This window comes from Haliaeetus albicilla, chromosome 25 (assembly GCF_947461875.1).
Source record: "Haliaeetus albicilla chromosome 25, bHalAlb1.1, whole genome shotgun sequence".
Lineage (NCBI taxonomy): Eukaryota > Metazoa > Chordata > Aves > Accipitriformes > Accipitridae > Haliaeetus > Haliaeetus albicilla.
This window is the reverse complement of record NC_091507.1, coordinates 21,775,792-21,792,467: the sequence shown is the minus strand read 5'-3', so window position 1 is coordinate 21,792,467 and position 16,676 is coordinate 21,775,792. Positions and strand designations below refer to the sequence as shown.

Sequence of the window (16,676 nt, the reverse complement as noted above, 5' to 3'; positions counted from 1 at the left end):
GCTCAGGTAACTGGCTGTACAGTGCTATTTAAGCATCATATGAGCCACCAAGGCTCAAAGACACAGAATGCTGCAAATGGAAGTTGGGTATGTTAGCCAAAAAGTGGGACCCTTGGAGGCCTCGCTTGGTCCTTTGGGTCCCCAGGTATCGCTCACCACTTTGTGAGTACAATTTTCACAGTGCCCAAAAATATCCCTCTGGGAATGCCAGATTTGCCACCCTAAACTGCAGTGGCATCCTTAAGTGAGGAGATCCTTTGCTTACGTCCCATGAGGTGTCCTGGTCCGGTTAGCATGCTCCAAGCACGAGTAATGTGCACCCACAGTTCCACGCAAAACCAACCTCTGCTGCCATTTTCACTGAGGGTGTTGGAGGACATTTGATGGTACCAACCTTTAATGTTAGAGCTTAAAAACTTAAGAGCTGTCCTAGTGGCCCTGAACAAAGCCTGTGTCCTTGCCAAAGAAACGACTTGGGGTTTTGGCCCGGCTCTTGGAATTTCTTTCTGTATTAAATTGTCTAAATACACCTCAGACTGTATGCAGAGAACTTCAGTTGTGTTGGAAAAATTTCTAATGAACCTTCAAGTTTTGAGTTGTTAGGAGATTGTTTTGAGGATCATGCCCTTGGACTCAGGTAACAGCTTTCTCCCTGAAGGTGCCTAAGCTACTGTTTGGCAGTGAATCCAGTTCACTGCCTGAACAACTGGAATTTGAGGGTTTGAGGATAAAGCTCTTACAGTCACGAGAGTTATGGATCCTCCACCCAGTATTTTCCACTCTGGCATGCTTCTAGTATAAAAAAGAGAAAAGGTATTCCCAAGCCCATCTTATCAGCCATTCGCCCACTTTCAGGTCACCTCAGTTTAGCCCCTTCAGCGTTACCAAGTTAACCCAGCATACTTGTCAGGAACAAGGAGTCATAAACAGAATAATAACAACTGTTTTCCACATTAGATTGCTTCCTTCTCTCAGTTACGAAAACTGATTATTATTGTTTACATTTAAACAATGAGAATGCTTTGTCCCCTCTCTCCCTGTCCCAGCACACGCCAACCTTGAACCCTTGTGGTCCACAGGATTTTTATGGATGCTCTGCAACACAGTTGTGGTAGTGCACTGCTGCCCTGAAGTCTCCTCTCCAAACAATGGGCTTGTTTGCTCTTGAATAGTTTAAATTTTTTAAAACAATTTCCTCTATGTGATGATGTTTATTTTAGGAAGGAAAAAGCAGAGGTTGCTGTTGGTACCTGCAAACAGCATCAGAGCTTCAGAGACAGAAGGCAGGTTTTAGAGCACAATACCAACAGTTAAGCAAGTGAGGGGAGACAGTATGGTATAAAACAATAATATAATATAAGAACAGAGAAAATGTGACAAAGTAGGCTTTGGGTTACCGTTTGCCAAATTGTGGAGCACACGTATACCGATTAGCTCCTAATCTCTGCTGTTGCACGGGAGCCAGTAACTTCAGTGGAACCGCTCTGCAGATGGGAGTGGGCTCACGTGAGGTCTGAGTCCATTCCTCAGTGCTTAGGCTTCAGGAGAAACCTCAATTGCTGGTTTATAGCACCATCCTCGATCTGAAGACCTGCCTGCAAAAGGAGTATTTGCACAAGCTCTTTATCAGCTAACTGCTGGTGGCTGCACCTGTGAATCTTTAAATGACTGGGAGTCCGTCCCAGCTGGGCTGGCTGAAGCTGAATACCAGTCAGCTGCCAGGAGGTGCCAGACGGATGCATGCTGCTTTTTTGGGCAAGCTGATGATAGAGCTGCGAGTCTTTTCCTTCCACTCAGGTACAGTGAGAGCTTTTTCCTTCTTGCCTGAAGAAGAAAACATGAAACAAGTTCAATGAAGTCATGGGTTCTTGTTGTTGGTTTGGGGAGACTAATATACTTACATGCTCTTCCTTATTTGTAGCTGAGCTACTGTTTCCTCCACTAGCTAATAAACTAGGCAGTTTAAAAAGAAGATGTGGATTGGTTTTTTTCTGCTCTAAGGAATTATATGCAACCAACAGTAGGGACTTGAACGTATCTTATATGGAAGCTGCACCAAATTTGTTTATAGTGCAGGAAAAGAAATTCCAATGAAGAAAAAAACCCTGAGAGCTGCTGGAAAACATTTCCAGAATCTCAGGATGGAAAAAAATTGAATATTTGGGGGCCCCTTACACCTTACTTCCCCAAGTGCTCTGAAGAAGTCTGTACGAGATATTTCTTAAACAAAAATCCCATTTCTTGCCCTGAAGTTTCCCACCAAAATGTAGTGCAGCAAATAAATCCTTATTGGGGAGTGGGGATACTTTTAATGTTACTTTGCTGTTGTTCTCTTTGTCTGAGCAGTATCTTTGGTTCTTTGCTGATCCTTTGAACTGACTAGGTATCTGTATTTGTTATCCTTGGTATTGTGCGTTTGGTGTCCTGAAAAGGTGTATGTGTGTTCAGCATTGGCCAAGCTGCTGTAGCATGGGGATCAAAACAGCAGCAGTCACAGAATGTTCTGTGTTTGAGTAAGGTGAGATGGAGGCTTTTGGCAAAGAATATAAAATCTGTTCTGTTAAAAAGACATTGTTAAATACTTCAAAGATTGGCTGCAGGATGAGACCTTAACTGGAGAGGTCTTATTTGCTGCCACCATAGTACAGGGAACTACAAAGAGTGCTCTCACCTTTGATCCGTTTGCCCCATGCTTTTTCGCTTAGTGCAAATACAAGGGTAAGGGCTAAGTTAAAATTACGTTGAACTAATCAGGTACGCACTTGTTAAGGCAGGAGCTGGTGGAAACTAAATGCACTTTTTTGCAGAGGCAACGAGAGGAAGAGAAGAAAGAATGGCTGGGGGTTGTGTCCGGGTTGTCTCTTAGTCCTGTGAGATTCATGGGCATTAGTTCAGCTGCTGCATGTGTCAGAACAAGTGGAATTTGCTCTTTGGCCTTCGTTTCATCCTTCTTTACATCTTCATTCTTCTTATGGAAAGGAGAAGAAACACAAAACTGTTTCAAAAGTTTTTTGGGGTTGAGGTGTTAACCCAGAACTGCAAAACGGGGGACTTGGCAAGTTTTGCTTTCTGTTAATTGCAAAATCCTAATTGGTGGAGGTGGATGTGATGGCTTGCCTAGTTTTTATAGATCTTTCCTCCTTGTTAGCTAAAGGTTTGCATAATTATATCTCTTGCTTGGCTGGTGCATCTATTTTTGGTACTGTTCATCTGAAAATAGTGTGAAGGTTTTTGAGGCGTGCTGAAAAATCCTGCCCTCTGAAGTTAGAGGCTAATGCTAATAAACCGCCCTTGGCAGAGGAGTGGTTTTGTTGTTTGAATCCACAGCCCTGCCTGAGCTGTCACACCTAGGCCAAAAGTAAATACAGTAATAGGGCAAGTAGCAGTATTTAATGTGGAAAATGAAGGTAATGCTGCTGTTAAAAAGCTTGGTATCCATACTGCTATCCTGAACGGGCCAGGAAGCATCCCAGGAAACTGGAAGAGAAGGAAAATGTCTGTTGCTTTAGGTTGATTAAAATCTCAGGGACTGGCTGCTTTTTCAATCAGGTAAGGGTATAGGTTTCCTGTTTGCTTCCCGGAGAGTGGAAACAGGACACAGTTACAGCTGCTGTGCTGCAGTTGTTTATGGATGTTACAACAGCTCCTTGCAGGGTTAGATATTTTTTTTAAGAAGTGTTTTGTTAAAGGGATCACTACCTTTTTTTTAATGCTACAATAATGTTTTCTTTAAAATCCTGCATCTACAAAGTAAAAAGGACAGGCGTGATTGTATGCTGTGTCTTTCCACAGAGTAACCAATGTGAGCTTTGTCTTTTCTCCATTGACTAAATTTAACCAAGAATATCACGCTGCTAAGCACAAGGGATAAGGTATTTTGTTCTCTTGTTGCAGTGAGACTTTCTTTCTTGGAAGGAAGGGAATTTCTTTTGAGAACTTGAAGCAGTTCTCCAGGTTGGCTCTCCAGAAGCAGCTAGTCTAAGTGTGTTTTCTGCTCTTTTTCTTTCTCATCAGTGGAAAATGAGCTTTGGTTCCTCTTTGCTGATGTTAAGTCTCTTATTTTCTTGAGGAAACTGTGGAGCTTGTTGAAGCCCAGGAGGGTGAAAAGATTGGCAATGATAGAAATTGAGATACTATTTTGGTAACCCGTAAGTGGAGGGAATGGTGAGCTTTGAGGATTGCTCATCATGTTTGCTTGCATTTTTTCCACACTTTTCCCATGTGGGGACTTGGTGGGTTGCACAACCAGAGGCAGCTTGCTGCAGCATGCATGGGCCACAAAAATTCCAAATCATGAGTCAAAATCAAAACTGGCTTGAAAAGTAAGAAGCTGTTAAGAAGACAGTGGCATTTTTATTCTATCAGTTAGGTGGGTTTGACCATTTTCAAGTGTAACCTCACAATAATGTGGGTCAGATTTATGCAGTGTAAGTAAGACTTGAGGTTGATAGCCAACTCTGAAGGATTTTGCCTATACTCACCCATCTAAAATGCCAGGTAACTAAGATGATCTAGTAGCCGGATTTTTTAATTTAATTTGGAGCTATGAATTATCCTCTAGTACTGAAATATCATAGCTAACTTGTCCAAAACCACCCCAACTGATTATTTTAGAGATGTAATGGAATGAATGTTTTCTATCTCTTAATTTTATCTGAGATCAAAAGCAGGTTTCTCTTCTCTCTGTCTTGTTTGCTCTTTCAGGATTTGGGGAATGATGTTTTCTGCAAATGTTCTTTTCCTTTCCTTCCTTTGTAATAAATAATTTTGCAGCCTTTTTCTGTGTTCATCACTGTTACAGGAGTGATATTTTTGTTGGAACCAGTTCTCCCACAACTTTTGACCTGAAAGTTTTTCTGCTTCCTGAGTATCTTGTTAATCTGGAAAAAAAAGATTCTGTGTACTTTAAGAGTCATAAAAAGGGTTTCCTATTGCTGACAAAGTTTCAGTTTATATTTTGACTATAAATACATCTTCAGTTGTGGCACAACACTCCTTTTGTTGTAATGGTCTCTGTTGGTTTTCCTTGCTTTCTGGAGTAATGTTCTTATTAATATATATGTTTCAGAATAAAAAAAACAAAAAAAAAAACCCAAAAAAACCCAACCAAAATAAATCTGGTTTTCCTTTCCTGAGTTTAATTCCTGAGCTGCTTTCATCACATGTTTCTGTTCTTGTTACTTACTGTTGGGTTCTCCTGCTGCTGCCACTAAACTCCACATCCATTTCCTTTTCTTATCTCCTCCACTTGCTCCTTTAATCCCACTGCTGCTATAAAAATGGATCTCATCCTCCTGATTTTCCTGAATTTTAGTCCTGCTGTCTATCTAACATCAGTGGTGACTGGGTTTCCAGCTTTAATTACAGTTTTCAATTCTTATCAGACTGCAATCTCCCATCTCCTGAATTTTGAATAGCACCACAAAGAACTTCAGCGCAGAGCCAGGAGTCCTCTTTTCCTCACGCCAGTGCAGTCTGAGTAGCCACGTCTCACTGCAGGCACTGCTGCACGGAGTACTGCTGCTGTTTGTGAAGTTTCCTGAAAGTGGGAGGTGAAGGTGTGTCTAGTTGGTTAATATTGAAGGATAGCAGGGCTGAAACAAACAACGCTATATTTTGGTGCTCTTAGGTCATTATTAGATCTTGAGTGGTCCAGGAAAAACATATGTAACTGTGGGTTTTGGAGATTTCAAGGCTAGGAAGGGGGAAGCGAGGTGGAAGCCTGGAGGATGGATATTACATGTATCTGTTGTGCTAGTCTGAGAAATTAAATTATTTTTAAACTAGTACTTGGTTTTCACCTGAATGGCTTGTTCCACTGTTTCCTCTGCTCTGAAATCTGAAGGCAGAAGCCTGTTGAGAGGTGGTTGTCCACGTTACGTGCAACATGAAGGTACTCTGGAACAGGCAGTATTGATTAATACGAGGGGTTTATACTTCCTCTCTGTCTTGACAATGAGAACAAGCACAGCCAACACGCTGTGGGTGGTTCTCTTTCTTCTTTTACATTCATGCGTTTGGCTTTTGTTTTTTTTTCTTAAGGAAGTAGCCAGCTTGCTAAAATATCAGGTTCCTGTATCTTACTGAATGGGTGTAGGTAAGGGTGATACCTTTCTGAGAAGGGTGTAGCTCCTCTTTCACTTGGTTTTAATCTCTGAAGGAAGGCCATAAAACTTCCTCTCCTTGCGTGTTTGGGAAAGCACTCCTATGCCTGCTTTATCATTGCGTAAAAGTTTGGGTAACAAGAGTTATGTTTTCAGCATGCTGTGTTGCAGGTGACAGCAAACCCCTGTTACTAACACTCATATCTAGTCAGCCAAGCGTATTGCTGAGGACTCTTGCTGGCAAATGTTTGAGACTGGCAGGGTGCTGTTAAGTAAGAAATTAATATCAGTGTGTATACTTGTATATGGTATGTAGTAGGATTTCTAGCTGCTCTGAGAGTGTTCTTCCTAGAGCCACGTTGTAGCACAAGAGCTAGAAATAAAATGCTGTGAATTGTGATCTTTGTCTGAGGACGACAAGTCAAGATACCGATCTAGGAGCATGCACCTCCACCGAGCTGGTTAGGTGACAGTCCTGGAAAGGAGGCAGTATGGGCTTAGAGCCGAGATGTAGATCCTGTTTCTGACGTTGCAACAGATGCTGTTACCTGATCCAAGAGAGGTCACTTACTCTGTCTCAATTTCCACGTGTGTGAGTATTTACATGACTTGTGGGAGCAGTGTGAAGACTCATTCACTAATTTTGAACTCTCTCTTCAAAATCCAATATGCTAGTAATGACCTTCTAAAATACAGAACAGTTAAGTAGAACCTTCCTAAGCAGTGTTGTTTCTTTTAAATCTACCTTTAATGAAGAACATCTGATATTGCTTAGGAAACTCTTGTGCTTTGACATAGTACAAAATGTAATGGGCCCCAAAATGAAGAAGCAGAATTTAAAATAAATTACCTCAGTTATATTCTTCAGGTCACATTTTAATGCCATGCACTGAATAGAGCTGCTTATATAGATGGTAGATTTATTACAGTACATCTGACTGGTTTGGGATTATCGACAGTTCCTGCCCTGTGGCAGATGAGCGATGAGAACACAGATGTGGGGCACTTCAGAAAATAACCTCTGGTGTGGTCTGTGGGTGACTTGGGTTTGTTTGGGTTTGTTTTTATGGGATTGGTTGATGGCCAGGAGTGCTGAAGCAGAAATGGAGCTTTTCCCCATCTGCAAATGGGATTTTGTGAACAGATGTAACCATCAATCCAAGCTTTTTATGCTCACTGTCTTCTTTGCTTGACCCCTCTTGTTGGGAAAGGGCTCTTAGAACACCATGAAGAAAAACAATCCATTTGTTTTCGTATGGTGGTTACTGTCACTCCCACTCACTAGTTCACTCTTTGTATTAGTGAGTCTGGATGGCTGGTAACTAATCTCAAGTGTATTAATTAACAGGTAGTCTGTCACTGGACAATTACTTTAAAGGATTAAGTAAAGCAAGGTGGCTCAGCATTCATGTCTGAAAGTTCATATGGAACACTTTGGTTGTAGTTGATTTCATCATCTGTTGCTTCATTTCCCATTGTCTTATTCATAAGATTTGTACATATTTCAACTTACAAAGTCCGATTAGTAGAATACATGTCCTTTTGGCAGTTCCTGCTGCTTTGGGTAGGCTCCTTCATAGGGAACAGGTGCTTGATGGGTTTACCACCAAGGAAAACACCCCAGTTTGGTTCCGCCAAAGACGTGTGGGTGAGAATTCCCTCACAAATAGGAAATGCTGGATGCATTTCTGGGGAACTTTCTAACCAAAGGTACATTGGAAGAGGACATCTGCTCCTTGGGCAGTTAATTTCCCTGTGTGGAGTAGGGGTGGGTGGTAGAAAAAGGTGATGATGCTGGATTTACTAGATCATCATTTGTTAAAACTAGGGCTCTTAAAGGGAGGTTCTTGACAAGGCACACTTAGGATTAATTTTTTAATGCATTCTTACTCTGCTAATGTTTGAACAGTGCATGTGTTCACATTTAAAGCAAACAGCTTGCATCCAGGGCATGCCAGTGCTTTATGCAGAAAGACAAGAAGTGGTATCCAGCAACCAGTGAGCCCTTTGAAGGACCTCTGAGCCTGCTGACAGGCGCAGTTGCTCTGCATGTAATTTGAAGAAAGGTATTGTGTCCCCGGTGGCTTGGCTTTGACTGAAAGATGGAGTTTTGCGCTCTCATTTTGCACTGAAGACGGGCTCACAGATAAATAGGTCACTGTCTGCGGAACTATATTGCACTAAATCGATTAGAAGCAACATGACCTTAAGCCTGATCTCCTTGCTCTACAAAGATACTGCTGAATTGTGGCTGCTTCTGAAGAAAAGCACAGGTGTGTCTAGTTTTTCAAATTTTCTTAGTTACTTGATTGCTGGTCAGGCAGGAACTCTGTCAGATAACATTATCCTACTGAGGGAAATGGGATGTGTTTTAGTACAAAGGCAGAAGTTGTACTCTTTTTGTGTACATTCATACATAAATGTAGTTTACTGTTATGGGTGTATGTGTTCTGTCCTTGCATAAATTTGCAGTGTATCCTTTTATTTGTGGATATATTTCTCGGTACATCAGATGTATCCACTCTTCCTGTATTTTACACGGAAGGTACTTTGTTCAGGATTCACTCATGCAGTGACTACGGCGATCAGAACCGCTGCTAAAGCTTACAAGGAGAATTTGCTGTTTCAGAGAGCCATCCTGCTGTTCCTGAATTACATTGGGTTTTAATTTTCAATTAATTGCTTTTTACGTAAATATCAGATACACAATTTCTCCTGATCCCTATCTGAGGTAGGGAAAAAGCATAGTTTCTTTCACAGGATACAATTTGGCATCCCCTAGTTGTTAGTATAGGAGGGTTAATCTAAAATGCATTATTTCTTAAATTCCTTCAGTCAGAGCTTTCTATAGGAATGTTGTTTCTGTTAAGATATAATGAAATAGTGGACATATTATTTGCTGTTAATAGTGCAGCTACAGTCCATTGCAAAACTGAAAGCATGTTTTGTGGAATAGGGACAAGCAAAAATTGCTTCCTTATTCTAGTGCTTGAATTCACATTTCCAGTTCTGTTCTCCGCTTTTGGTATGCGTGACTATTGCAGGGGAGGACCAGAGAAAGAGCACTGAGTCTGTGAACTGGTGTCTTAACCTTCCAGTGTTGTTGCTTTTGAAATCTCAAATTTAAATGAAACAGGTATGTAAAGGGTGGATCTTCTTACTAATCTTTAATTAGTATTACTAATTAAATTATCAACATGTGAGTCCGAGTACTCTGCTTCTCTGTAGTGCTTCATGCTACTAGGGGTAAAACCAAAAGGCATGCTGCTTAGGAGGAATGAATGAAAAATTTAAGAAAGGTGAGGCTAGCCGGATGGAAAAGGTGGAGGGATTAATCAGTCTGAGTAACTTTTGGTCTTTATGTGCATCCTCATTTGTGCTGAGAGGGGAGGGGTGGGTTTAGGAAATGGCTGATGATTGTACAAGAGAGCGAATATCTGTTTTAAACTGCAGAACCAGGGAGTGTTTTGTGTCAAATCATGGCGATGCATATGTAGCCATGCCAGGACTATTTGTGTAAGTTGCCAAGTTTAAAATAGGGGGGGGGTAATTTGTATTTGATTATTGAGAAATAAGTGAGCAGGGCTGCTTTTGTTAGCAACTGCCAAGGCTTGATTTGTCATCTGTTGACTGCCACCACTTCTTGTGGGCATGTTCAGTGTGCCAGAGAGGGAGAACTGTTGAAAGATTCTGTGTTCAAAGTGGGCAGGAGGGTTGTCCCTTTCCCCGGCACTGTTCTTACCCTGTACAGCACTCAGAGAAGGAATTTTTTGTGCCTACAGTTAGCAGAGGGGAGAAAATTAAAGTGAAGGAGAGGTCTCAGATACCTATCTTTCCATTCTCAACCCTATGAAAATTTCCAAGGAAAACAATGTCATCTTAGGGAATTCCTTTGTCAGTCGATGGCTGGGAATGAGGGTAAGATGGCAAAAAGGATGGACAAACTGAAAAGAGAGGAGGGGTTTGGGATATAGGCACAGGACTCAAGTCTCTCTTCTGCTTCAAGAATGTGCAGGTAGTTGTGAGCAGTGCTGGTTCTGGTTTTCAGTGCCCAAATGGGGATGAAAGCACCTCCTGTCTTGTAAGTACATCGCAGGACTAAAAAGTTTCAGACACAATTGGAGTGTTTCGGTAGCGGGGTGTGGAGCTAGCGCTGCCCGGCTGTGGCTCCCCAGGAGTTTGCAGGCTCTCTCCAAGAGACAGGATCTTGTTGAGGTTCTCCTAGTTTTCTTTGTAGGTAGGGGAAATGTGGAAAGAGGATGACTGGAGCCCTGGCAGAGGTCTTCTGTGTGTGAATGTAGTTGAGGGGAGTGTTCTTAAAATCTGGCTTTGTCAGCCTTATTTGCAATGAAGGTGGACTCCCTTCAGCCACTGGAGCCGGGCGCAGCACTTGGGAGTTGCATGTTGGAGAATGAATGATGCAGCAGGTGAATCACCATAACTTTCTCCATCTTGGTGTTAAGAACATGCCAAAGCTTTATCTGAAAGGAGGAAAGCAAGGCAAGTCAGTACCGTGCTTGTTTGCCTATGAGACGGGTATGATGTGATCTTCTCAGAGCTGTAGTACTGTAGCAGGAAGGGATCTGCTACTAAGTGATAGTTTTGCATCCTGCAGAGCTATTAGTTGTGGATACGGGACCCTTATGGAGGGTTGTGAACAGTTCTTATGAAACAAATTATTGGCTGGATTTTTTTAGAAAGCAGAACTACTTCATCGTGACTCTGGGATATTTCCTCTTCCCTTTGGAAAAGCTATTTCCTTAGTTTTCTTCTTTTGTTTTAATTTTGTTTTCCAGAAAATAGATAGACTTTGTAATATATGGTTGCAGACAGATTTTATTAGCCTGAGATTCACCAAGTGTATCAACATAACTAGATTTTACCCTATTCTGTATTTATTTTTAAAATCAATATACCGAATTTAGTACAGAATTTAGTTTGTATGTGTTTATTTGTTGTAAGGCCACGATATCTATGTTGGAAACTTCTCTTTTCTTTCCAGGATTGTGAGGTGGGCTTCAGGACTTCTCACCAGGGAATTCCTTCAGCATTACAGCAAAACTTAGGCTGGAAGGGACCCCTGGATGCTGCCTAGTCCTGCCTCTTGCTCCAAGCAAGATTAACTTTAACTTTAAAGCAGGTTTCTCAGAAACTTGTCCATCTGAATTTTGTATGTCTCCAAGGGTGGAGATCACTCAGCCTTGCTGGGCAGCCTTGTGCTTGGCTCTTCTCATGGTGAATTTTTTCTCTTGCATTCAGCTGGAATTTCCCGTGCTGCAGCATCTGACTGTTGCCTCTCATGCCTTTGCTGTGCAAAGTTGCAGTAAAGACATTCACTCCTTTCTAATAAGTATTAGTGTCCTTTAAAAACTAAACACTCCAAACATCTATAGAGCAGCTTAGTGGTGTCGTTGAAACCTGGTACTTACTGTGACCTAGGGACAGGTTTTTAAAAGTAAATCGCCATCTTAAAAGCACTGATGTGACTTTTTTTGTTGTTCATTTGGCTTTTTGTTTGTTTATTTTAACCTGCCTTCAGTCTCAGAGGAGCAGGCTGTCCAGTGAGGTCAAATGAAACTTCAGATGAGAGTACCCACCACCAGGGAAGTTCAAGGTCAAAGTTTGTTCTTTAGCTTCTTCACTGCACGTGATGTGTGAGAGATTCTGCATCTCATCATTACTGTGTTACCTTGAAACGAAGGGAGCCTTATATGTTTGTTTCCTCAAATGCTTTTATAGCTACTGTGTCTCAGGCACTTCTCTAAGCATCAGATATTTGGAACTTTTTTTCATTTACATGGCTTTTCTCTTCAAAATGCAGTGCTACTGCATTTCTGTTTTGTACAGAAGACACAAAGCCTTTGAAGATGGAGGAACAATCACTTACAGTGCTTTTTAAAGACCCTGGCTTTTATAAACCTTCATTCCACAGAGCCTGTGGAATTGTAGCAAAGTTCAGCTCTACTGTACTTAGTCTTGTTTTCTTTTTTTATGCTCAGTTAGATGAGAGAAATTGTAGAGGTCATCTAATTCAGAATAAGTGATGTATCTATTCACTTCTCAGTTTGAACATGACAGGGTTTTGTTGGTTTTAAGTTCTAAGCAAGGATTTTGTGTTTCATTTCAGACAATTTATGGACCATGGCTTCTCATAACAAACAGCAAGTTGTAACTTTTTAAATATGCATCTACTTTGTACTTGGAACACACAAAATAGGGGATTTCTTTTGTTCCAGAAAGCTTAAGTAATTTCCCTGTATGCCCAAAAGGGCAGATTTTAAACAGAAAGCTGTCAATCTTTGGACTTAAAGTCTAGCAAAACCACCTCTCAAAATAGAAGTAACATCAGTTAGACTGTTGCACTTATGGAAACAGACTCTAATGGGTTTTTTGCAGGTGAGACACTGAAATAAATCCAATAAATTATATCTTTGATTTGTTTTGCACAGTCGGTTTCCATCAAAAATAACTTTTTGCTTACAAGGCCAGAGCTTTATTTAGCAGAACTTGATTAGTCATTACAGCCATGTGCCAAATGTTCAGATTGGATAATGAATGGATGCTTGATTTGAGACCTAAAAGGGGTGAAAACGGGGGTCTGTAAAGCAAAGGAGGGGAGGCTCCTGCCAAACCTCTAGCATACTGCCTGCAAAACACTGGATGCGAGCAGCAGACCTGACTGTGTTGCATTAAAGGACTCTTTAGCTGCCCGGGAGAGATGCTGAACCATGTCCTGCCTCTGTATTACCTGAAGCAGCTAATACTAGCAGTGCTTTAGAGAGCCATGTGATGGGTTTCATCTTTTTAATGGTATTGGGCAGTAAGCCACAGTACTTCAAGAGCTGCTTCATTAACAACTCTGTTGTCCGTGTGGTAAGGGGGGGCAGCCCTTGGTTGTGAACTCGGCAGCCTCTTCTTTGTAAGTCATCTGTAGTCAAGAGTCCCAAGAACTGGGAAGTTTACAAACAGCTGCAAGTAAATGTGTCTTAGCTGAAAACTAGTACTCAGCTCCATCTAAGCCACTTAGCGAACACTTAGCTCTTCCTCCTGTCTCACACCCATGAAGTGCTTCACATCCTCTTTCAAAACATTAGTTTACAGATGTACAGTTCTATGGAATAGTGTGCTTGTGTCAGAGTACCCTAAAATACATTGTTCCCTAGAAGTGATTCTAGCTAGTCTCCGTATTGTTGAAATGATAAAATTCAAGAAAGACTTTCTACCGGAGCCTGCAGTGTCAGGACAAAGTTTAAAGTTTTAAAGTGAAAGAGGGTAGGTTTAGATTGGACATAGGGAAGAATTTTTTTTGCAATGAAGGTGGTGAGGCAGTGGAACAGGTTGCCCAGAGAGGCTGTGGATGCCCCATCCCTGGAAGTGTTCAAGGCCAGGGTGGATGGGGCTTGGAGCAACCTGGTCTAGCGGAAGGTGTCCCTGCCCATGGCAGGGGGGTTGGAACGAGATGATCTTTAAGGTCCCTTCCAACCCAAACCATTCTGTGACAACCTCACAGTTGTTAGCACTGCAGCCTAATGCTGTGATTAACATCAAGTCCTGTTTCCAGTGTTTCAAGCACTGTGCTGTGCAGGCTTGTACTGTAGCCGTGCATATTGGTAATCCTCCTTGAGTAAAGGAAGTATAATTTCTCTCCAGAATAGATGTGTACAATAAGCAATTAGATTTTACCACTTTGCTGTTTTATAAAAGTGATTTTAATTTTTAGATCAAGAGTAAAATCACGCGTTGTGTAAAATCCTATCTTGCTTCCAAAATACCACACAAAAATAGCGTTCCGTTTAGTGGAATTGCCAAGTACTCATGCAGCTGGTCCTGTGCGTGTTGACTTTTCAGTCAAAGCTTTGAGGCATGCTTTGAGGTACGTGTTTTTCTGCAGAGGGAGGGTTGAAAGCAGGTGGCTTCAGTGGAGAAGAATCTTTGGTTAGTTTGTCTGAAAAGGTTGTCCACTTTAGAATACATGTTTAAGCTGTGTGATGCATCATCAGTTTTTAAGTCACACTGAAGATGAGTCCTATAATTTGCATATAGTTCTTCTATTCAGAGTTGATCTTTCTATTTTCTGTTTTTGTAAGACTTCCCTTTCTGCAATGCTTTAGTACTTAGAATGCAAAATTCCCATAATAATTTTCTCAGAGCATTAAATCTTATTAAATACAGTTGGCAAAATCTAACACTTTTGTTACTCCGTGGAGGCTTGCTTGCTTGCTAAAGTACTGAGTGAGACACATCTGGGTCAATTGCCGCCTTATCACTGGAGTGCTTGTTAGGAGAATATTCTCTGCTGCTCAGACTGTATCTAATATTTCTCTGCTTAAAAAAAAAGAAAATTTTTAAAAAATCTTTTCTTTTTGCAAAATCTGCTTCTTCTTGGTGACTAACTTCAGAAATAGTTTTTTACTACACACCCAGCATGATTTGCAGTATTAAAGAGTTAATGATGCTGCAGTTTTGGTAATATTTGTTAACCCTGTTTTGGTTCCTAGCAGTCTGAAACTGTCCTGCAAGAACAGAAAACGGTTTACCAGCAGGCAAATAGAATTGCTTTGGCTTTCTTCAGGATATCCTGGAAAGAGAATGAGAGGACTATTATTGTTGCAATAGCAGTAGCATGCCCATATGCACCAGGTGAATTCTTGCTTTTAGATGGTAAGTCCACGTGACGGTGTTGCTGCCCTTTATCTCCAAGTCCTCTTTGCAGCTGACAAAAACTTATGCTATAAGACGGCTGTGTGGCATGATTCAAAGGTCCCCTTCCTTCTCAGTTTGGGAAGGGAGTAATTATCATGATGCTTGAAATAGCACAAAGAACATCTCTTTCTCACCAAAACAGATTAGGTGCACTTTAACACTGTGTGGAGCAAAAGTGTGGCAAAACAGATTAGATGCTATAACTGGTAACACTTTCAGATTTCTTGCAACAATTGCAACATCCTCCCCCCCTTTTTTTCTGTTTTCGCATAGCTCCTAATATGATTTGTCTTGGTGTAGATTTTCTTCAAGTATAAAGAAATACTAGGTCTTGTGTTGATCCCTAGATTGCCTTCCTAATTACTACATAGTTTTCTTCTAGTTATAGAACAGCTAGTACTTGATTACTCTTGTAAGCCGTATTCAAACTTAACGCTGAACCCTAAGAAGCTGTGGGACTACAGAGTATGTGTGTCAAGAAGGTGCGACTGATGAAGCAGAAGAGGAAGATGATGTAGGTTTTGGCACTCGTAGTACCCTGTGAGTACAGCTACTCTACAGGGAAGCGAGAGGATTATATTTCCTCTGACGTTTGTGCTTTGAGGTGATATTATTTAGGCAAACTAAGTCTGAACTTTATTGCCTTTTGCAAAAGTGGAGGTGGAAGAAGGAAGAGAACAAAGACAAATACATCCTTTGACATGCGTAATAAGTGGACAAATCCAAATATTTTAGAAGAGTTTGAAAGAAACAAAAATCTTGGTTGGCTGTCAAAGTATGCTTTTGAGCAGCTATTTCATAATTTGAGTCAAGAAAATGGGGACTGTTACACCTCTTGTCATCTTGTGCCAGCCCAGCAGCACTGCATTTGCTGTACACCTCAAAAGTTTTTTTAAAAGAAGGATCAGTGATTAATCTCCCTATATGAAAACAAACCGTCATCCTTGTAGTTTTGTCAATAGTCCTGTGCCAAAGCTCCAAGTCTGTGATCTCAAAGAAGAAAAGTTGGACTTTTTTTTTTTCTCTTTAATTGTGATTACAGGAAGTGGGAATTACTTGGGTAAAGCAGGTGGTTCAGGAGGCATCTATATAATACAAACTTTTTTGGTTTTTCTGTTATTTCACACATGACAAGTTCCCATCCCTTGTATTTAAATAATGGAATTGCAGCATTTGGGGATTAATTTATGTCTCTTCTAAGTAGGTGCAGTGTTCTTCAGGTATGATTAAATGAGCAGAGTTATCAAGTTTCATTTCAATGGAATCATTTCAATATTACCAAAACTTAATGGATTATGAAAAGTGCTGCAGAAATATCATGGACTCTGAAAGATCTGAATGGTCAGAGCTTCTGATGCATGAGTCATTGAAAACACCACTCAATAAATGCCTCTGTTCACTGTGCATGGGCTTGTAGAGGGAACATCACTCCTAAGATTTTAGATTTTCTTTGGCAGTACCGCTTCCAAGTCTTGACTCAGCTAGCTCCTTACTTAACCTTGAAAATGTATGGGTTTCCAGCCTAGCCTATTGTAGCAATGGGCTACGTAGGCCTGCTGTTCTGTGCATATTGTGGCAATAGGCTATGCAGTCCTAGAAAATGAACTGATATTAGTAATGCCGCAGAAGAACTACTTACATAAAGCATGATTCACTGGAAAGAAAAAGTATCTCAAATTAAACATCTCTTTTATGCACAGGGCTCTTGAAAGGAAACTGTCTTTTCTGACTAGGAGAGGAAATGGGAGATGTGGCTTGACTGTAGGCTGTTAAGCTTTTACAAGTAAAATTCCTACATACCTGTATCATTTAAAATATTTTTTGGACACCCAGTGCCATACAAAGCTGTTTGGAGCGCTAGGTTGCTTT

The 16,676-nt window shown here is 41.0% G+C and overlaps 1 protein-coding gene across 20 annotated transcripts in view; it reads left to right on the top strand.

Moving 5' to 3' along the window:
• MCF2L (MCF.2 cell line derived transforming sequence like) overlaps positions 1–16,676 on the top strand; it is a 158,879-nt gene that overhangs the window by 68,118 nt on the left and 74,085 nt on the right. The window contains exon 1 of one of the 20 annotated variants that reach the window (XM_069770230.1): positions 1,330–1,797. The exons of 17 other annotated variants lie outside the window; for them this stretch is intronic. In XM_069770230.1, the coding sequence (XP_069626331.1) occupies positions 1,665–1,797 (133 nt within the window). In that variant the 5' untranslated portion in view covers positions 1,330–1,664. Of the gene's footprint in view, positions 1–1,329; positions 1,798–8,090; positions 8,378–9,197; positions 9,241–16,676 lie in introns of those variants that run through there. 2 more of the 20 variants (XM_069770235.1, XM_069770238.1) reach the window with 2 other exon arrangements.